The 23933-nt window shown below is 39.1% G+C and overlaps 1 protein-coding gene across 1 annotated transcript; it reads left to right on the plus strand.

Annotated features, from left to right (window-relative positions):
- The first annotated feature begins 3204 nt into the window (after positions 1–3204).
- On the plus strand, positions 3205–3690 carry LOC138906700 (uncharacterized). The gene has a single exon (XM_070196170.1). The coding sequence runs from the start codon at positions 3205–3207 to the stop codon at positions 3688–3690; it is 486 nt and encodes a 161-aa protein (XP_070052271.1).
- The last annotated feature ends 20243 nt before the right edge of the window (positions 3691–23933 follow it).

Raw genomic sequence — 23933 nt, forward strand, 5'->3', positions numbered from 1 at the left:
TAATCATTCTTGAGATATTATTGATCTTATGTAAAGTTTTATTAATTTTACTTTCGAAAAATATGTATCCAGTAGGGGAAATATTTTTATTTTTTTATGAGCAATATTATATAGGCATGTGAATGAAGAATTAGATCTTTTATTTTATTGAGTATATCAATTAGTGTATTATCTTCTACTTGGATAATTTTTCGTAGTACTTATGTTACGAAATAAGTTCAAAAATCAGTATGAAGCTAATTAGTGCAAGGTATGTACATAAGCTATTGTAAAGTAAAAATTAATTTACCTTTTAATAGAATAAGAAGAATGAACGAGAAAGTCATTTAAGGGCATGTCATTCATCGCCTTGAAAAATAACATAATATTTGGACTATGCCATAATGATTATTGACATAGCAAATGATTGAAATCAAAGAATTTAGTTACTATTATAAAGAATTATAGGGGTAATTATTTAAAATATACTTGTTATATGGAGTATGTAATATGAATAATATTTAGGGCCATATATTTTTGGGGGCCTAAAGCCTTGGCTTTAGTTACCTTGTGGTTAGCTGCCCCTGGCCAGCAGCGCCACCTTATTGCCAATTACTAGCAATTAACAGTTCGTGAATTGTGGTGACGGACTAGCTCGATGTTCTAGTATTTCCTGAACGAAATTATAATGTATCGGCCGCGATAAAAGGAGGTGAGCTCTTTTGTTACACCTCTTGTGCTTTTGGGAATTATAAGCAGAATAATTAATTAGCCTTTTCATGTAACACCCAGTAAATAAACATATACTGCCACTTGTACTCTGGTGCTTATAACCACCATATTAATATTTTACCAATTTCTTTTTATTTTAAGGTAATCCAAATTGGTTTACAAGAAAAAGTTTAAGTTACGTCAAATTTGCCCATCAATGGATCCCAACATAAAAATTGGATGAATCGGACGGTTTTCATTTTTGTGAACTAAATTTGACATCCTAAGATAGTCACATATAGATCCAACACAAAAACTAAAATTACATATGCTGATAGTCTATCTCTTGCAATTGCTAGGAGGAAATCGAACTTCCAGAAATAAAATTGAGGATAAAATTGAGATTTAGTTCGGATTTAACCAAGACATAGTTAGTTAACCTAGTCTAGAGTGTGGTCTAGAGTGTTTATAAGAGAGCGGAACTAAAATGTGGTTTCTTTGGACTCAAAGAACCATAATTTGTGGGAAAAAAAGACTGGCCACCATAATATATATAGCGCCCTAGTTGACCGCGCTATACCTTAACGGCCGTTTGGCCGTTAACATATAGCGCAGTCAACTAAGGCGCTATATATATTATGTGGGCCCACCAATAATTCTTCTGGGCTTAACTGACATACCGATAATTCAACCTTATATAGCGTGCATATATAAGGCGCTATACCTGAAATAATTGTATCTCCCGGACTGGTTTTTGCATTATTTAAAGAGGTTCAGGATTTGTAAAAATTCATTCATAAATATTTTCAAGTCTTTTGAAATATTTCTTCGTTAAGTTATTTTGCATTTTGTCATAATGTCTGAAGAGCGAAGAATTAGGGTTTTATTATATTTGGGAGGGGGTGATGTTGTGGTGGCGAATAACTCAGTAAGCTATAGTTTATCTCTACAGTGTCATATTAAGTTGCCACTTACAATGGAGTACGATACATTGTTATCGTTGTTATGTAAAAAAAAATGAGTGTGAGCAAACGTTTGGTGAATATTAAGTAACCGGAAGATATCCGTATTATGTCACTCCGCAAGGAGTTGCTTGTTATGCTGAGTTTAACATCGAAGACGATGAAACTTTGAGAGATTGTTTGAGGACTCCGGATAAATACCAGAAATTTCTTGTGATAAGAATGTTGGAAATGTACGTCAAGGCCGAAGACTTTCGCAATAATGAGGTTTCTCAAAGTAGGGATATTCCTCAATCATCGGGTGATTATTTTGGAGCAGTTTTAGCCAAACAGGTTTCGAGTGAGAGAGTTTGGCCTGATCTAAACTTATCTACACGAGCGAATGAGGAGCGAGGAAATAATTTATCACCTAGTTTACATAATCCACAAACCGAGTGGTAAACTTTAATTTTTCTTTGTGTTACGATATTTATTTTTATGTATTGAATTTGTATTAACACTCATATATTACACAGGGGGTACAGGCCAGATTAGAATTTTATAAGTTATGAATCAACGCCCAGTTAGAATATGACTAGTTTTGGTGTGTTGGATCATGGTGGTCCTTCCGGGAGTCATCATCAATAGGATAATGTCCATCATGGGATATCAACACATTATGATTTTTAAGTGAAGTGATAAAGCTATATGTAAAGTTTGGATCAATTTGAGTAACTCATTATTTTATTGGTTGTGCTGTGAAAACGAGTTACTTGAAGGTCATGTCCTTACTCAATTGTCCGAAGACGACATATTTAATCGGGATCTGGCAGATGCGCAGAGTCAGGAAGAGAATACTGATTAATGCTGATGAGTCTAGAGATGACACACCCTTCCCGGATAAGGGTGATGATGAGGAGGAAGAGAATGTTCAACCTGATTTGACGAGGGAGCATGCTCCACCTCCCGTTAGACCAAGAGTGTACGAGTCCCACGTGCCGTTTCATTCAAGGGAGATTCCCTACCTTGATCATTTTCCAAGTATGCCGAATGTGGATGCCCTCACAAGGGATCTTGACGAAATTCGGACAGCAATGTGGGATGAATCTAGAGCAACGGTGCTGTCAAAAGGCATGCTTTTTCCTGATAAAGCGCGCCTAAGCAGGGCGGTGCGAATGTACAACATAAAGAGTGTCGTGAGATCGTGGTTCATGAGTCTCCGTATGTATACAAGGTTATTTGTCGTAGATGGTTTATGGGTTTTAATTGGATGTTGCGTGCGAGGAAGACGATAACAAATATGTGGGTTGTGGATAAATACATTGGCACCCACAATTGTGAAATGGACACATTCAGTGGGAATCATTTTAACTTGAATGTTGACTTGATTTTTCTTGTCTTGATTTCACATATTGAAGCGTCCATAAGGTAGAAGATCAAAGAGTGTATAACATATGTCCACCAGGAATATAGGTGTATCATAACCAAAAGAAAGGCATTTCTCGAGCGCAAATGTGCGTTTGAAATTGTTTATGGTAACTGGGATAAGTCATTTGCATCTATGCCCAGGTACATGGCCGCATTGCAATACTTTAACCCCGGAACTGTTGTTGAATGGAAGCTTGAGCGGAGTCCGGGAATACCAGAACATATATTCAGATATGTGTTTTGGGCATTTAAATCAGTAATTGATGGTTTTGCGCATTGTCGGCCGGTAATATCCATAGACGGCACTCATGTCTATGAAAAATATGATATTAAGTTGTTGGTCGTTGTTGCAGTAGATGCTAATGGAAGTATATTTCCACTAGCTTTTGCAATTTGTGCCAATGAAAACCTAGAGACGTGGACATTATTTCTGAACCACTTGAAGGAGCACATTGTCAGACAACATTTAAGTATTTGTCTAATATCTAATCGGCATGGTGATATTTTAAGTTCTGTACAGAATTTGCATGGATGGCAGAAACCGTATGCCTACCATCGTTACTGTGTGAGACACTTGAAGGCCAATTTCCAGAAGGCATATCCCAACAAGGATTTGCATGATTTAATGTGAATGGCTGCAATAGATCACCAAGAGTGTAAATTCAGAAATCGAATGGAATTGATCAGGCAAGAAGACCAAGAAGCCTATCATTGGTTGATGCGACATGATCTTGACAAGTGGACTTTGCATGCGGATGGTGGCAGAAGATGGGGAATTCTGACTATAAATGTGTCAGAGTCTATCAATGGGTTATTGAAGTCTGCCCGTGGATTGCCTGTCACTGCCATGGTGCAGATATCATTCAAGCTGATGGCGGAGAGGTTTGTTGAAAGGGCTAAAGGTGCATCGTCATTGATGGAAAAGAGTGTTGAATTTATGCCAATACCAATGAAAAGATTTGAGAAATACAGGAATCGAGCACATTGGCATTTATTTTTGCAGTATTGCAATGAGCAAAATATATTTGAAGTTCGCACCGCTATCCATCACAATGGGGGGAATAATACACACACCGTTAATAAATCTAGAAGGTTATGCTCCTGTGAAAAATGGTCCATCTATCACATGCCGTGCTCACATGCCATGAAGTGCTTTTAACATAGAGGTTTAGCGGCAACGAGGTACGTTGATAAAGAATATAGTATTGCCGCATACTTAAACACCTATAGTGGATAGTTGCAGTCAGTGGGTGCTGAGCATTATTGGTTGCTGGAACCATTTAAAATAGTGTGTAACAAGGAGTATTTGCGTCAACGATAAAAGAACGCGTATACAAAACCAAATGGATGTTGGTGATACCGTTTATGCCCGTAAATATGGCATATGTTTGCAAACATGACACGACTATCGTAAATGTCCTTCAGCTGGTTTGGGTAGCGGTGGTAATACAGCTCCTGGTGAAAGTTCATCCAATGTGCCCAATTATCAAGAATACACGTAGTGTTTATTTCTGTAATTTATTATAATAAGTGTATGTACATGTTCATCTTGCAGAATGTATGAGATAAAAGTATATTTCCATTGGTGTTAAGCCTTATTGATATTTAGCATTAATACTTCAGTACAACAATTTAACATACACCCCAAGAAAAAAAAATTATTCACCATTATCGTCGTTGTCTGGCACTATTTCATTGTCATTGTCTTCATCTTCTTCGTCAACATCGTGTACGCACCCTTCGGGACCGATGACATCGTAATCTAGGCCCCAATTGACACACATTTCTCATATTTTATTGCTAACATCAATAAGACCACTTGCTTGATTTCTATAATAATATGAGACTCCAATATCCAACATCTGTGGTAGAAACTTAGGTAGTCCCTCCCACTCGACAACTGTTGGGAAAATAAGATAATATGTAATTTTTCATTTTCTAATAATTCCCATTATTGATCCTCCGTTCCTCCCAGGAAGTTAAGATCATCCATTGCATGATGAACAACTAGTGCCTTTTCCATCTCTAGAATCTCCTTCATCAAATGCCGAATCACTTCTAGTTCATCTTTGTGTGTGTTTGTTAGGAAGGTTGCAGACAGTACTTGTGGCACAACAAGCCCATGATAGCGACATAGTACTTCATAATCACATTGTAGTTTTGAATAAAGGGGAACCCATTTTAGTTTTTCTCCCCAAATTCGCATACCTTCAGGCTTTGTAGAATGCGCTTTGTCCTCAATAATATGCCCTGCAACTTTGAGATCAGTGTGTATATTAATAGGCTTATTTTCTAAGGGACGCAGAACACCATACCACTTGTCATCAACCAAGTCAGTATAGCAACCTAGCATATTTTTTTCAAGGTAGGGATCGATAGTGTTAAGACGTATTCCATGGGGATCTGTTGAACTACCTTCACCCTTCTGCCTCTTTTTGAACCACTTATTAAATGTTAGTGGCATTTAAATAGATGTTGTAATGTTTCTTCAAATGGTCTTTGAATACAGATGTCTTGGTCCAGTTTAATAAGATGTCTTGTACCCTAAAGAATCATTATCACGCTCAGCATAGCGCGTCACCAATATGTGTTATGTCTATTGTATTGTCGAGCTGAAAAAGCTTCCGTTCTGAAAAAGTTGTCTTGTACCCTAAAGAATCATTATCACGTGCAGCATAGCGCGACACCAATATGCATTATGTGTATTGTCTTGTCGACCTGAAAGCTGCCGTTTTGGAAAAGTTGTCTTGTACCCTAAAGAATCATTATCATGCACAACATAGCGTGGTACCAATATACGTTATGTGTATTGTCTTGTCGAGCTGAAAAAGCTGCAATTCTAAAAAAGTTGTCTTGTACCCTAAAGAATTATTATCACGCGAAGCATAGCGCGACACCATTATGCGTTATGTGTTTTTTCTTGCCTATAAAAGCCTAGCGCATTTTAGTTATTATTTGCGCTTAACCAAAACAAATAGAAAAACTTTTCATAAATTTTTCATTTTTCTTGCATTAAGAAATGTCTGGACGCAATGACGTACCAATGTGTTATTGTGGCAAACGTGCGATTTTGAAGCCATGTTGGTCAAATAGTAATATGGGGCGCAGACGCTGGATATGTCAACTTATAAGTTATTGTTTTGGAAAAAATATTTGTTAATATTTTTTATATAAAATGTTAACTAATAGTGTTGTGTTATAATCCCCATTGGTAGGACGAAAATCAATGTAGATTTAAAGAATGGTATGATGAATCCATTAACTAGGAATACTACAAATCATGTTTGTAGTATATTTGGAATATGACCGGTGAATATGAACTCCGGATCTTTAAACTACAACAACAACTTGCGGCAGTGCAGGAGAAACTAAAAGAGGCGGAAGAAAAATAAAAGGTTGGAAGAGAAATTTAAGTGGTTGAAGCAGAATAATGGGCGATAGTGACTAAACAAACACATGGATGTATTGAGTGTAGTATTTTATCTTTATGTTTTCCGTGTCGTATATTTTCATTAGTTGTACCGAATTTAAATTATGTTAAGTTGCTATGTTTATTTTTGTGTTGTAATATTAAATTAATAAATAACCCGAGAAATAAAAATACATGCGCATATAATATAAACCATAAATAATGTTGCTATTACATACTGAATGTCATATGTACAGATAATAAAAAATGTTAATGTTTCCCACAGCCTGTATGCTTTAAAGCATTGGCTGGCCTGAGGCGCATCCCATCCCGCTCGGCTACACTATCAGGATCATCCTCATCATGTCGCCTCTTTATCGGAGGATGCACTGCAGCATGATCATCAGTAAGGCTGGCAAGCTCGGTAGAAGGGGTCGTCGGTCCAGCAGTAACCTACATAATAAAAAGATATTTTAGTATATGAAATATATATTAGTAATGTACGTGTTAGCTAAAAGAATTTAAATTGTATTACCATGGTCTCGGCGGGATGCTGAATATAATCATCTGTCTCAGGCATGTCAGTATCACATAAAGTGGCCTATGTGACGGGCGAGGATGATGCCTTTAAAAAAAATGCTTTAGATATATATGACTACTCAATGAGATAAAAACAAATATAAATAATAGTAATACAAACTAACCAATCATGTGAAAGATCCTCAGCATCCCTTAATGATGAGCCATAACTCAATCAGCGCCCACTATCCACATCTCATGTCAGACGATCATCAGCAACCGTCGATGGCTCTGGAGGACCAGGAAAATACTAATCCCACTCTTGTCGTGTAATGGACATGCCCGCGATCAACAATAGAACTAACGGGGTCACCTGCGAAGTCCCTAGAGTAAGCTGAAGGCTGAATGATGGCATATCACTAGGACCATGGTCTGGCTTATGGTGGTCACCCGACTGATCAACTCCCACATCCTAAACAGGTGCCTCAACGCCCCCTTGATGGGGACCACGTCCTCGCCGACCCCTACGACCTTGTGAGACACCCCTACCTCTCTGGGCACGCCTACCATGTCGACCACGTTCAGGCTCCACTGCTGGCCCATGATGGTACTGCTCTGGCGGCACATAATCAGCCTCGTATCCTAAGCGCTCATCATCTCGGGCTCGCCTCAATATCCGGGAAGCCATATCTGTAACCTGCTGACCATACTCGTGCAAAGCGACCGCTCCCTCGCCGGTATGCTGCTGAATCTGCAATCCCAACTAGAAGAACAGATGTAGGCCAATAGCATGCACAATATGTAAAATATTAATTACGGAATGCTAGGTTAACGTTATAAGTAAGTATACTAAATAACATACCAGTGACTCATGCCTCCCGACGTATGGATCGTACCGACCGCCAGTGCGATGAACGGGATTCCCGATGAAAAATCGGGTAACGCTGCGGTACCAGCCCATATACTCATGCACACCATCTGTACGCTCAGGTGGAGGGGGTGCCGGAATCAAGTCATGCCGCTGGTCCCAAATCTCGATATGCGCCTCTAGCCATGCCATATATGTATGGTCAACCTGGAACGATCATCTAGTTGGTAATGTGTCCTAAGTCAAGCGGGCGGTGGAGGTACAAGCTGCGGTCGACCAAACTAGCGAAGGACTCGCTCGGTGGCATGATGCTCGACAATATTGAGACACATCAACGGGATAGAAGAGCTCCACATAATTCGGTCGGTCGAGCAATAATCGGGCAAACCAGCTATTAGCTCGTCATTATATGGACTCCAAATGAACTATTAAGTAAAAATAGGAACCGTGAGTATACGCAACACATATAAAGCCAGGCCAAGTAAACTTAAGTATACATTTACCTGCGCGCCCTCCAACAAATCCAATAAATCCCTGCAATAGGGGAGATTATGTCGAGCCTCGTACTCACGTCTGTATCCTCGCCTATCAACCCACCTCCTAGCTAAAGGGAGAAACGGTGGAGGTGGTGCATCCGGAGCCAAGGGTGGTAGAGGTGGTTGCAACTGTAGGAACCGCTCCTAGGCCCAAACCTAATATACAATGTGGACGTAAAATTTAAGGTATATTTTTACTATGTATGTTATAACCATGAAAATAATTGACTATGTTTTCACCTGCAGCAGCGGCAAAAATCCGGCAACATCTCGCTGGGTGCCCATGCTCACCCTGCACATCTGCCTATATAAGTGTAACGACTCGACCAATCGTTTTGAGCCCTAGAGCGTCGTTCGGCGGTTTGAGGCCATGAGTAGCTTCACTTCAGGTATTATAACTTGCACGCATGGTCGGAATTGAAATTCAGGAAGTTCGGAGTAGATTTGGAAAGAGAATTCTCATTTCGGAAGCTTAAAGTTGGAAGAATCTGACTAAGGGTGGATTTAGAGTAAAAGACCTTAGAATCGTGATTTGAAGGTTCCAACAGGTTTGTATTATGATTATGAACTTGGGCGTGTGTCCGGATCGGATTTCGGATGGCCCGGGAGCGTTTCGGCACCTATGATGGAAGATTTGGCATTTTGAAAGAATTTCATAAATTTGGGTTGAAGTGCATTTCAATGTTATCGATGTCCGTTTGGGATTCTGAGTTTGAGAATAGCTCTGTATGGTGATTCTGGTATTGTGAGGGCGTCCGGAAGTGGATTTGGAGGTCCGTAGGTCATTTTGGGGACATTTGGTGAAAGTTAGAAATTTGAATATTTTTTAGAAGTTTGACCGGAGGTGGACTTTTTGATATCGGGGTCGGATTCTGATTTCGGAAGTTGGAGTAGGTCTATAATGTCGAATGTGACTTGTGTACAAAAATTGAGGTCAATCGGACTTGATTTGATATGTTTCAGTATCGAATGTAGAAGTTTGAAGTTTTAAAGTTCATTAAGCTTGAATTGGGTTGCGATCCATGATTTTGATGATGTTTGATGTGATTTGAAGGCTCGACTAAGTCCGTATAGTGTTTTAGCACGTGTGAGTATAATTGGTTGAGGCCCCTGGGGCCTCGGGTGGATTCCGGATGGTTAACGGATTTAATTTGGCCTTATGGAGGTGCTGAGGCTGTTGTCTTCTGGTGTAGCCGCACCTGCGAGGTTAAGGCCGTAGGTGAGGAGCCGTAAAAGCGGCCATGAGGGTCGAATAAGCGGCTTATGCTAGAGAAGGCTTGGACCGCAGATGCGGAGTTTCGCATAAGTGGGACCGCACCTACGCACGTGGAGCCGCAGAAGCAAAGGCGCAGAAGAGGATAGGGGCCGTAGATGCGGAGCTGAGGGGTATGGAGGAGGACCACAAAAGTGATAGAGTGGCCGCACCTGCGGAACCGCAGAAGCGGTCAAGTGACCGCAGGTACGAAAGGTCGCTGGGTAGATTGTTTAAAGGGCGAGATTTGGCTCTTCTTCTCTCATTTTTTCACTTGGTTGGGGCAATTTTGGAGAACTTCAAAGGGAGATTTTCATCAAGCAACATAGGTATGTGATTCCCACTCATTATAAGTTAAATACATGGGTTGTATAAGGATTTAAACATGGAAATTTGCAGCAATTGTGGGGTTTTTGGTAGAAAATCTAAAATTTGGTATTTTTGAATTTTGACCATGAATTTGGGCATGGAATTGAGAATAAATTATACATTTGGGTTCGTGAGGTTATGGGTAAAGTTTATCTTCGAAAATTTTCGGAATCCGGGCATGTGGGCCCGAGGGTGATTTTTTATCGACTCTTCAAGAGAAGTTAAGAATTGTTATAAATTGGAGTATAATAAGTATTAGAGTGTATATTTATGGATTTGCACATTTATTAGCTAGTTTTGGAGCGATAGGATTCGGTTCGGGTTGCTAGAAAGGTGTTGGAGCCGGTTTTGGGACTTCGGAGTGAGGTAAGTCTCCTTTCTAACCTTGTAAGAGGGAATTAACCCCATAGGAGAAATAATTCAATATGTGCTTCTATTTGTGGGGTCTACGTACGCACTAGGTGACGAGAGTTCGTGCGTAGCTACTATTACGCTTTAAGTTCGGGTAGTCTAGGACCCAAATCATGCTATACTTGCGATATTTGCAACTTTATTGTTAATTTAAATTTCTTAAATCACATTGAAATTGGTAAAGGAATTTTTAAAAGGTTAAACTTCGCTTCTTGACCGTTAATTGAGAATTGGCTTTTCCTTGGATAATTGCTCCTTAATGAATTCTTGGTTTGGCTGTTTGAATGTGTTTTTCCTTTTATGGAGCGGGCCGAACGCCTTGGCAGATTAAATATATGCATCTATAGTTCGCACTGTTCGACCCTCGGCAGTGCACATTTTATATTTATATGTTGGAGCGGGCCGTACGACCTCGGCATTGTTTGTGCATGTTACATCTTTGAAATACATAATATTTGCTACTGTTTCATTGGCTTGAGATATAAATTGCTAAATGACGAAATCTATGATGGAAATTTCCTAAATAATAAAAGAAATGTTTGCTTACTTATTGATTATTGAGCCTCCCGCTATTTCATATAATTCATGCTTAACTAAACTATCGGTATTATAATGTTAGCCCTTAGTGAATGTCGGAATCGACCCCTCGTCACTACTTCTTCGGGGTTAGGTGGGATACTTACTGGGTACGCGTTGATTTACATACTCATACCACACTTGCTGCACGTTTTGTGCAGGTGCATTTATGATTAGCAGCCTTGCAAGAGCAGAGGTGTGTGTGCATACGGAGACTTAGGTGAGTTGTACTCCCTATTATGACCCGCAGCCAGCAGAGTCTCCTTCATAGCATTTATATTTTTCTTTCCTGTCCAAAATTTGTATTCCGAACAGACGTTGTATTTGATTTATTTCCTAGTTGATGATCATGCACTTATGACACCGGGTTTTGGGCGATTATGGGTTGCACAGTATTGAAATTGTTGTAATATATTATTATATACTCTGTAAATTCCATTTTTACTGTCTACTTAAAGGGAAATGTACTTTTTAAAATATTAAGAATGGGAAAAAAAATTAAGTAATTATTGTTGGCTTGCCTGACAGTGGTGTCTGGCGCCATCACGACCTTTAATGGATTTTGGGTCGTGACAACACGGTATCAGAGCACTAGGTTCACTTAGGTCTCACGAGTCATGAGCAAGGCTAGTAGAGTCTTGCGGATCGGTACGGAGACGTATGTACTTATCTTCGAGAGGCTACAAGGTTATTAGGAGCACTTCCCTTCTTGATTCCTCATCGCGCGATTTGATTCCTTTGAGGCTTATGCCTTCATTTCTTTCCTGTTCAATCTTATGCGATGCGAAGCGCTTGTTATAAATAGGGAATTAAGGAATTGTAATGGTACCACATATGTGGTGCAGGATGTTTCTACCTGCGTATTTGATTGGGCTATCACTGTCACATTGCAGAAGGTCGTCCTATCATTTCAGCTCAGCATCAGCGTTACCTAAGGTTTTGAGATTTGGCATCGATTGTTATGGCGATTCATGCATTGCTATCGCACAGTGCTTGATATGATGGTAGGATGCTTGTCTATGTGTCGGGGCAGTGAATGACTTGAAGGAAGGTTTTACTCCGTGCATGATTCAGAGGTTCAAAGTTTTATTTCCAGCGGAGGAAAGGTGACCGGGCTATGCATGTTTAAGTTGGGTGGATGGATTTGTGGGACTTATTGTTTCGAGCATGGTGGAATTTTATCTGTGATGTGGTGTGTCCGTCCTTGTTGAATGCGTTAAGTTCACCGGTGTTATGGTCTTCTTAAATTTGCCTTTGGGGCAGGGTATTATGAAATGGAGTCGGGGAAGCGACTATCAGAGACCGCAGTATGTCGTGGTTCAGGATCAAATCGGCGTTCCTAGTGTTGATGGCTCGAAAAAGATGACCTTCGAGGAGGCTTAGAGTTGGTAGCGATTGGGCAGATCTAGTGCCGCAGGGACGGATTCTGCTTTGAGGCAGTATCTGGGCAGCGAAGGATAAGGAAGGACATGTGGGGGGTTGTCTTGTGGTGGATAAACGTCTAGAAGGCCAAGTGTGAGAAGCAGAAGTCGAGTAGTTGCTTAGAATAGTGAGTTTGACCAAAGTGGGAGAGTGGCAGAGTAGCATATGGGTTATGTGGAAGGATGACTACACGCCTTGGGAAAAGTTTAGAGTGATTCGGGATTCATGGTGGATAGTGACTAGGTCTAAGGACTTAATTTGGAATATTGGCTATTATTCGGCGGAAGGTGGGATATGACAGAGCGGAGTTGCTTAATATGAAGAAGGCTACAACATGACTTTGGATTGGAGTGTATTGTCGCACCTTTAGTTGATGTCCGTGCGGAGTGAACGGACTTGTACAACTGGTAGATGAGCACGGGCTCAGGATGGGTTACTGACTTCGTAGTAATTGTACCCAGTGCAGCATCGTTGGATGATGTCGGCATGAAGTTTCCATAGGTGGGTTATCTCCTGTGAGTAGGTTAGCGGTTGCGTGGTGTTGATGAAGTTCCTACGAAGAAATTCCTACTAACTACCCGGGAAGAGGTCGAATATGTGCATGTGGCTAGTGATTCAGAGTGTTCATGAAGTGTTTAACAGAAAGGTTTCGATAAATTTGGTGGGCTGATCATGCGATATCATGTTGATAGGGGATAAGGAATCTTGGTGGGTTCCAAAGTTATGCAATGGTGGCTTCAAGCTAAGTGGGAGAGCCCCACCGCCTGCGATTGGATTGTATGGTTATCTCCTTGTGAGGTTTCTGATTATCGGCATATTGATAGGTTATTATGATTAAGCAAATAGAACATCAGTGGTAATTGGAGAAAAGGATTTGATGAATGTTTGCTATAATTGGCCTTATCGATTTATGTTTAGGCTTTGGGAAAACTCAGGATTTATGCTTCGTGTGGAGGTGAGTTACAAGGAAGGCGATCCAACCGGGTGCTTCATTGAGAGGATGTTCAGGTGCTAGCAGGGCCTTAGAGTTTGGTGACCGAGTCAGAGTGCGTGGCTCTCATCAACGGTCCTAGCGGATTTAAAAGTTAAAGTGCGGTGCCTAAGGATCTCGAGTCCGTAGTGTGATTAAATATCGAGCTTTTGCAGTGGGTTATGAAAGGGGTTTGGAGTGTTCTATGTTATGTGCAGTCTGCGATATAGCATTGGAGGAATGAGGGAAGGTGACTTCGGATCTATGGAGGGTATGAGCTGGTTCGTGGGTTTTGGGACAGCGTGGTCTCGTGAAATAAGGTCACTCAGGATGAGTGCGGATTTGAGTTCGTTATTTTTGAATGGAACTACTAATATTCCTAAGGAAAATCCAGAGTAAATTTGAAGAAATTGGTTCGGTTAGAAACGGTTGAATTGGCATGATGTTGGCAATGATCAGTTCCTTCAACGTGTTAAGTTATGCTTGTGATTTGTGGAGGTACGGAAGTGGATCCCGAAAGGGTTATGAAGATCTAGACCACTACTTGAGGATTGTATTTTCTGTGTTATGGGAATTCGATTGCGCGTTGCATTGGTTCTTCTGAGATTAGCTAAGTAAAAGGTTTCTATAGGATGGAGTAATTATCCTATTAGTAGTTCAGGAGTTATGATGGAATTCCTTTATTCTCACGTACTGGCATGTTAGGTGCAGTGAACAACATGGGAATTGGAAGTGGAGGATCAAGGTTGCGGTTCGGTGTAAGCAAGAATGTTACGAGCTTAGGTGAGCAGGAAGGGATTCGGGTGTTAGAGTAAGCTGGTATTGTCTTTCACGTCACTTGAGATCGGTATCTTGTGTGAGAGGCTTCGTGTCCTGATTGGCGGATCCATGATTTGCTTTAGATCATTAGTATGGCTGGTGGTATGGATGTGAAGACTTGTTACCTGGTGCGGAAGGTTGTGGGAGCGTATCCCACGGAAGGATCATATAAGTGTGACATATAGTCACTTAGTTGATTAAATATTGAACCAAGTATGGAGACTGTGGTACTATCGCTAATGTAAGAATTTATGCATGGAGAGCGCTCGGTTCAGTTGATTGTGAACTGTGGAAGTTTGTTCCGAATTTGACGGTTGTTCCTGTGTGTCATGGGAAAGAGAGGTTATTGTGGAATCCCTGGAAGATTATTGACCTAATGCGGTATGATCGGAGTCGGCTTTAGGTCTGTGGATGAATCTAAATGTGAATGTGGGCTCTGTATCAGGCCGGATGTGTTCATTTCAGCGTAGCATTTTTTATGGAGGAGTATTCAGACATTGGATGTTATTTCGTCGTCGGCTATTTCATGTAATACTATATTGTGCCATGTGGGTTATGAGGCGGTTTGGTTATTTGCACTCGTATTGAGAATCCAGGGTAATTTGTGGTATTGTGAGAGCAGGATGCCTCTCGAGATGTAGGTCATTTATTGCACCATAGTTGTGCTTGAGTTTCGTAGTGTATGGCGATGTCTGTCTCCCCAAGATTTGTATAATGCACTTGGCATGCTTGTGGTCGACATTCGAGTATTTCGTAGGTTTGAGCATTCTGGCTCGGTAAGTATTTTCTTATAGATTATTATGTGTGGATCGGGTGGCACGCCGCCACAGGTATTATGGTTGGATCGGGTTGCACGCCGCAATAGTGTGATATTGGGTACAGTTTTCCATATCTATTATTATTTGTTTTGCTCCTCGTTTTCTGAGGAAGGTTCATAATATATTTTTGGTTGTTTAAATTAGTTACGTGGGTTGAGTAGTTCTTTTCAAAGCTCGTTCCCTTGTGTATCACATGCGAGTATATAGCTTGTTGGCGCATTGTGGCATTATATGAGACTTTTGGCAGTGTCTGAGGTGGCTTATTGCCTGAGCAACTTGCATTGGGTGAGACGCGATTATTGGACCTGGGATCAGTGCGATCGGATTTATGTGCGGCATATTTGAGAGAAAATATCGTTATTTGGTTTATAATGAGGTAATGGTTCTTATCAGGAGGAGAGACTCAATGAATTGATGACTCAATAGTTGGATATGAATTTCTACACATCTCTTCCGTCGTGGCAGTATTGCAAAAGTTGGAACAGGACTTATATGCATCATGGGGTGTGTTGTGGGCATCAGATTCGTGGAATTGTGACTATTATTATCAAAGAGTGTTATTATGGTCAGGTGAATTAAGCAGTGCATGGTGTGGATTCAGAACAGGTATACGATCATATATTGGCACATCGTGTAGTGATGGGTACGATATTTGTATGTTGGAAACAGACCTGGTAGAGGATTTCAAATGTTGGAATTTGGCTCTAAGGTTTATTTGACTAAATGAAAAGGAGAAATTATAGGTTTGCTTGAGCTGATGGGCTCAACTCGGTTGTGGTAGCACAGGTAGGCGCGCGAGGTGTTAAACAATGATTTTGGACAACTCCGGAGCAATTCTTAGCACGTTCGAGGACGAATGTATGTTTAAGCGGGAGAGAATGTAACGACCCGACCAGTCGTTTTGAGCTCTAGCACGTCGTTCGGCGGTTTGAGGCCATGAGTAGCTTCACTTCAGGTATTATAACTTGCACGCGTGGTCGGAATTAAGATTCGGGAAGTTCGGAGTGGATTTGGAAAGATAATTCTCAATTCAGAAGCTTAAAGTTAGAAGAATCTGACTAAGGGTGGATTTGGAGTAAAAAAACCTCGGAATCGGGATTTGAAGGTTCCAACAGGTTTGTATGATGATTATGGACTTGGGCGTATGTCCGGATCGGGTTTTGGATGGCCCGAGAGCGTTTCGGCACCTATGGTGGAAGATTTGGCATTTTGAAAGAATTTCATAAATTTGGGTTGAAGTGCATTTCAATGTTATCGATGTCTGTTTGGGATTCCAAGTGTGGGAATAACTCCATATGGTGATTCTGCTATTGGGAGCACGTCCGGAAGTGGATTTGGAGGTCCGTAGGTCATTTGGGGTCATTTGGCGAAAGTTAAAAATTTGAAGGTTTTTAAGAAGTTTGACCGGAGGTGAACTTTTTGATATCGGGGCCGGATTCCGATTCCGAAAGTTGGAGTAGGTCTGTAATGTCGATTGTGACTTTGTGCACAATTTGAGGTCAATCGGGCGTGATTTGATAGGTTTCGACATCGAATGCAGAAGTTTAAAGTTCTAAAGTTCATTAAGCTTGAATTGGGTTGCGATCCGTGATTGAGATGATGTTTGATGTGATTTGAAGGCTCGACTAAGTACGTATGGTGTTTTAGCACGTGTGGGTATAATTGGTTGAGGTCCCGGGGGCCTCGGGTGGATTCCGGATGGTTAACGGATTTAATTTGGCCTTATGGAGGTGCTGAGGCTGCTGTCTTCTGATGTAACCGCACCTACGAGGTTAGGACCGCAGGTGCGAAGTCGCAGAAGCGGCCATGAGGGTCGCAGAAGCGGCTTAGGCTGGAGAAGGCTGGGACCGCAGAAGCGGATGGGGCCCGCAGATGCAGAGCTGAGGGGTCTGGAGGAGGACCGCAGAAGCAGTAGAGTGGCCGCACCTGCGGAACCGCAGAAGCAGTCAAGTAACCGCAGGTGCGAAAGGTCGCTGGGCAGATTGTTTAAAGGGCGAGATTTGACTCTTCTTCTCTCATTTTTCCACTTGGTTGGGGTGATTTTAGAGAGCTTCAAAGGGATATTTTTATCAAGCAACACAAGGTAAGTGATTCTCACTTATTATAAGTTAAATACATGGGTTTTATAAGGATTTGAACATGAAAAATTGTAGAAATTATGGGGGTTTTGGTAGAAAACCTAGAATTTGGTATTTTTGGATTTTGACCACGAATTTGGGCATGGAATTGAGAATAAATTATATATTTGGTTTTGTGAGGTTATGGGAAAAGTTTATCTTCGAAAATTTTCTGAATCCGAGCACGTGAACCCGAGAGTGATTTTTTATCGACTCTTCAAGCGAAGTTAGGAATTGTTATAAATTAGATTATAATGAGTATTAGAGTGTATATTTATGGATTTGAACATTTATTGGCTAGTTTTGGAGCGATAGGCATCGGTTCGGGTTACTAGAAAGGTGTTGGAGCCGGTTTTGGGACTTCGGAGCGAGGTAAGTCTCCTTTCTAACCTTGTAAGAGGGAATTAACCCCATAGGAGAAATAATTCAATATGTGCTTCTATTTGTGGGGGCTACGTACGTACGAGGTGACGAGAGTCCGTGCGTAGCTACTATTATGCTTAAATCCAGGTAGTCTAGGACCCAAATTATGCTATACTTGCGATATTTGCAACCTTATTGTTAATTTAAATTTCTTAAATCACATTGAACTTGGTAAAGGAATTTTTAAAAGGTTAAACTTCGCTTCTTGACCGTTAAATGAGAATTGGCATTTCCTTGGATAATTGCTCCTTAATTAATTCTTGATTTGGGTTTTTGAATGTGTTTTTCATTTTGTGGAGTGGGTCGAACGCCTCGGCAGATTAAATAGATGCATTTGTGGTTCGCGTCGTTCGACCCTCGGCAGTGCACTGTTTATATTTATATATTGGAGCGGGTCGTACGACCTCGGCATTGTTTGCGCATGTTACATCTTTGAAATACATAATATTTGCTACTATTTCATTGGCTTGAGATATAAATTGCTAAATGACGAAATCTATGATGGAAATTTCCTACATAATAAAAGAAATGTTTGCTTACTTATTGATTATTTATCCTCCCGTTGTTTCTTATAATTCATGCTTAACTAAACTATCGGTATTATAATGTTATCCAATAGTGAGTGTCGGAGTCGACCCCTCGTCACTACTTCTTCGGGGTTATGCGGAATACTTACTGGGTACACGTTGATTTACGTACTCATACTACACTTGTTGCATGTTTTGTGCAGGTACATTTATGATTAGCAGCCTTGCAAGAGCAGAGGCATGTGTGCATACAGAGATTTAGGTGAGTTGCTCTCCCTATTACGACCCGCAGCCAGCAGAGTCTTTTTCAGAGTATTTATATTTTTCTTTCCTGTCCAAAATTTATATTCTGGACAGACGTTGTATATGATTTATTTCCTAATTGATGCTCATGCACTTGTGACACCAGGTTTTGGGAGATTATGGGTTGCACAGTATTGAAATTGTTGTAAGATATTATTATATACTCTGTAAATTCTATTTTTACTATCTAATTAAAGGGAAATGCACTTTTTAAAATATTAAGAATGGGAAAACAAATGAAGTAATTATTGTTAGCTTGCCTGACAGTGGTGTCCGGCGCCATCACGACCTTTAATAGATTTTGGGTCGTGACAACAAGTAACCAAGAACAGCTGCACCCCAGCTGTAATCAAGTAAATCATCTAGTCGCTCAAGATGATGAAGAAATCTCAAGATGACTAGGTTTCCTGAAGTGTTCGGGTACAATACCCCTCCAAACATAAGCAGCATCAACAATCTCGTGTACCGGTTAATATGAAGATCCGGTGTATTATCTATAATGTCCGCATGCATCACCTCCAGATGCAGCCGGACAGGCGTCAACTGCAGACGACTAGCCCCAACCAATGCAACCTCCTCCGCTGGCTGGAAATAGGTGAGCCGCTGCAACATCTCTAGGTACTACAATCCCGTATAATCTCTCATAGTATGCGGTAAAGCTACAGGATGTCCATCAACCGGCAGCCCATACAGAACCTCCACGTCCTGAAGAGTGATAGTAGCCTCGCCAATGTGTAAATGAAATGTGTGCGTCTCCGGTCGCCACCACTCTATCAAAGTCGTGATCAACGACCAATCCAGCTGCAACCGGCTGATCTCAATAATCCTATAGAAACCCGTATCCTGAAGGCGTCTGACTATACAGGGATGGATATGATGGGCCCTAAGAAAGTCTCACATATCGTCACTCGTCTAGCACGGAACGTCTGGGCCAATAACTGCCCCTCCCATAGCTACGAAGACCTATGCTCGGCCCGTAGCAACAGTAGCTCTAGCGATGCAGGTCCGGGATGCACAGGCGAAACCTCCATGACGACTACTGTAAATTGAATAATATTAATTAAAGTATTTTTCTTTTTTCATTGCTTAACATCTTTAAATATATTGCAGTATCTTTAATATTAAAATTTATTTGATATTTTTACTATATTGTTAGTTTACTATTTAATATGTTAGTTTACTATTTAATCTATATTATAATTTTATATTTTATTGTTTACTATTTAAAATTTATTCGATATTTTTACTATATTGTTTATTAATATGTTTGTTTATTATTTTATAAGTTTATATTTAATAGCTCTATCTTACGTTTGTTGACTAGAATTCGAGAGAGTTTGTGTTAGAACTATCAATTTTTTTCAGATATTTTTGATTTAACATATAATTATATGATTAATTTCAATAGCTACAAAGATACTACGCTAAAGGAAACTTCATTTTACTACGCTAAAAGGGCACCACATTATAAATACGAGTACTACATTAAACTTATGGGCACAAGATACCACTACAGGGAACTAAAGTCACATATTCATATACCACATAGTATGTAGATTTTGAAGAAGAATATAAATAAGACAAAGGAGTTTTCAGATGTACAACAATAACATCTAAATAAGATTAATTATTCCTAAATAAGAATGTATCTATTTTACAAATCTTTTAGCAAATAACTAATATAAACCGGATAAATTTAATAAATTAATTGAATCACAAAACAATCACGACAAAATATATACCAAAGTAAAAAATTAACTAATTAACTTTAATTTTTTTTAACAACTAATAACAATTTCTCTATTTTACTAGTTTTTTTATCACACTAATAATATAATTTAGATAAAAAAATAAATTAATTAAATCGCAAAACAATCACGAAATAACATAGAACACAGTATAAACAATTAATAGGCATTTTTTAAACATGAGTTTTAATAAAATATAAGTCGAAATAACTCGATTTAAAGTTTTTGAAAAGTCAAATATTTGGTGATTTTGAGCCGAAACAAGCAACCCACTACGAGATAACGCCTTAGATATGATGTGGGACCGATAATGTACACTTTTTATGGGACCAGCGGGCTCCACTCGAGCTTTTTTTTCCTTAAAAATGGGGGAGGGGGGGACCGATGTTCGTTTTTTTAATTTGGGGAGGGGGGAGGGTTCTGTTTTGGTGGGGAAGGAGAAGGGGCCGATAATTTATGTGGGTATAATGCCTTATATTAAGACGCTATACTATAGCGCCTTACATTAATAGGTTATACCTTCCCGCTCATTTTACGTTCAAATATAGCGTCTTAGTTGACCACGCTATACGTTAACGGCCGTTAAGGTAAAACGCGGTCAACTAGGGCGCTATATATATTATGGTGCCTAGTTTTTTTCCCACACATTTTGGTTCTTTGAGTCCAGATAAACCACATTATGGTTCTGGACTCGTGTTCATAACCTAGTCTAGAGTGTTCACATAACTAGTACTAGAGTGTTCATAACAGTAGTATTGGCACGCAATCTCGCTTTCTGTTGGTAGTAGATTTTTATGACTGACCGTTGTTTACTTTCATTGTTGATCACCTTACTGTCTTGTTGTTTTTATTCTGCTTTTATATGACTTTTTGGTACTGTCCCTTCTTGTCTATATTTTTATTAATGTGTGCGTATGTTTTCCTGAGCCGAGGGTCTATTGGAGACATCCTCTCTATCCTCACAAGGTAGAAGTAAGGTCTGCGTACACACTACCCTCCCCAGACTCCACGGTGTTAGATAATACTAGGTATGTTGTTGTTGTATAGTTAGTTAACCTACCTTCTTGATTTTCTTTTTATATTTTTTAAAAATAGGAATAGAACTTACACTACAATATATTACCATGTATAATACGTAGGATTTAATTTAAATATATACAGTGACAATTTAATGAAATCTCACATATTAATACAATTTTACGTACTTCAGAAGATATTTGGCTTATTTCCCACATTACTAGTTCCATTTGTTATGGACAATGCTTAGGAGGAGGGAGCTTTTCGTAGTAGAAACGAGTGAAATACAACAACAACAAAAATAACTCAGTATAATTCCAATAGTGGGGTCAGGGGAGGGTAGTTTGTACGCAGACCGTACTCCTACCCTAGGGTAGAGAGGCTGTTTCCGATAGACTCTCGGCTCCCTCCCTCCAAGAACTCCCCACCTCTGCTCTTGGAGTGACTCGAACTCACAACCTCTTAGTTGGAAGTGGAGGGTGCTCACCACTAGAGCAACTCACTCTTGTCAAAGAAACGAGTGAGAATACAATGGGGTTAATGTGGGGCCAATTTAGTCTTTTGACAAAAAAAGAAAAAAAAATCTCTTCCCCAAGAGTTTGGGTATTTGGATATAAAGTGTATTTATTAGTTGAAAGTCAATTGTTTTAATCCCTTGACCAACTGCACTACAAATATGTTGAAGAAAAGAATATTTACTTGTAATAAATATCTTTCGAAGAGCTTCAAGTGTGTGAATATAATAAGAGTAAATGTATTTATCCAGGTACTTTTGCACTCCTATTACCTATATATAAATAAATATAATTGGTCAAATTGACATGAAAAACAGATTGAAATACAATTAGGCCTGAGTAATTGGAATCTAAGGATATGAACGGCAAAGTAATAGAGTACGGTAAAAGCTTACTTGCACCGAATACTTATATCAAAAACCAATAAATACACGAATATAAATTAATTAAACATATTATCACCTAATTTATCAATTAACCATGATAAAAGGAGTGATATTATTTGAAACACTTATTTGAGTTTGACATGACTAAGGAAAAGGAAAGAAAAATCAAAAGAGGCATTGAATCCAGTAATACATAGTACATAGAAAATCCTAAATCAAATAGGAAAGGAAATACTCTGAACATCTTTATATATATTGAAACAAAGAAGAAGAAGAAAAATAGGTGCACAGGAGTAGCCATGGTGTCATTGCCATCCATAGAGTCATTGCCATCAACAAAGCTGTTCAAGTGTGTTGTTACCCCTTCCACTCATGAGTATTTTGACAATTATTTGGAAGATGATTACTTTTGCAGTCTCTCTATTCTTCAATGACGAGTTGTATTGTCTAATATGTCGTCCACCTTTTTATAAAAAGTTCCTAGAAATCATGACAGTACGTTGCGCGACGCTGTCTCGTTGTGTAACGGTGAGAAAATATGCACTCTGTTTCAGAATGGGAAACTAGGCATAATACAGATGAACCCGCAAATAAGCACTTGTCTGTCTCCTTTGAGATAATTTTACAGGATAAAAATGTAATCAATCAGATATATATTCATTTACTCTAACACCATCAAGTTTTATTGGTGCCAATCATGAAGAAAAGGGGAACTAGCAAGTACTACGGAATGGATGTTTTATACTCCCTCCGTCTCAGAAAGATTGAATTTGTTTTCTTTTTAGTCAGTTTCAAAAAGAATAAACTTTTTCTAAATTTGATAAAATTTTAATTTTTACCCTTAATGAAATGATTTATACTCACTCCATCTCAAAAAGAATGAATCTATTTTCTTTTTAGTCAATTTTAAAAAGAATAAATCCTTTCTAAATTTGATAAAATTTTAACTTTAAAATTTCACTTTTACCCTTAATGAGATATTTATAGTCATACAAATATATATGGATTGTTTTAGCCACAAGGTTCAGAAGTTTTGTCTTTTTTCTTAAATACAGTACGCAATCAAATAGGCTCAAACAAATTGAAACGGAAGGCGTATAATATAGTGTTCATGCTCTTCTTCTCTTGTATTTACGAAGGATTACTTCTGCTTCATCAGTTTAAGTCAATTACTTCCGTCACATTAGGTGAATGGAATTCAAACAGAATATAAATACTTCTATATGAAGGCCCTACCTGCCAATTATATACACAAAAACTGCTTTGAAAAAACATTCCTAATCCATTGTAGCATGACTGAAGCTTTATAAGTTTAAGGGCCTTAACGAATTAGGTATTATTCCCTCCAATTCAATTCATGCGAATCTATTTGACTGGATATAAAGTTTAAGAAAAAAAAAAACTTTTGAACCAGTATTGCAAAATGAGGTACAAATATTTTGTGTGATTATACATCATTATATAAAGGTAAATTATTTCCAAAAATAAAAATGTGTCATTCTTTTTTGCACAGACTATAAAATAAATAAGAAAAATATTTTTATTCCTTGGTCATGTCAAACACAAATAAGCTAATCAAATAATATCACTTTTTTTTATTATCTATAATTATAATTTAGAAATATCATTAAAATCAAGTTGAATCCTAATTTTACGTACTTCTAACCATAATTGGTATGAATTTATTATTTTAACTCAAACAAAGCCACTTGTCCTCTTTTCCCTTGCCTTTCAGTTTTCATGATCTTAGATCAGAATGAGACGGAACGAATAAACTCAACCCGGTTTTTATTTTGACTTACCTGGAATTATATATCATGCACAATATAGTCCAATTTCATACACCACAAAGTTTTCTGCGTCGTATTA

This window comes from Nicotiana tomentosiformis, chromosome 1 (genome assembly GCF_000390325.3).
Source record: "Nicotiana tomentosiformis chromosome 1, ASM39032v3, whole genome shotgun sequence".
NCBI classification, from domain to species: domain Eukaryota; kingdom Viridiplantae; phylum Streptophyta; class Magnoliopsida; order Solanales; family Solanaceae; genus Nicotiana; species Nicotiana tomentosiformis.

Excerpts from the sequence above, each read along its gene's own strand:
- LOC138906700 (XM_070196170.1), top strand. The coding sequence starts at position 3,205 with ATGGCCGCATTGCAATACTTTAACCCCGGAACTGTTGTTGAATGGAAG.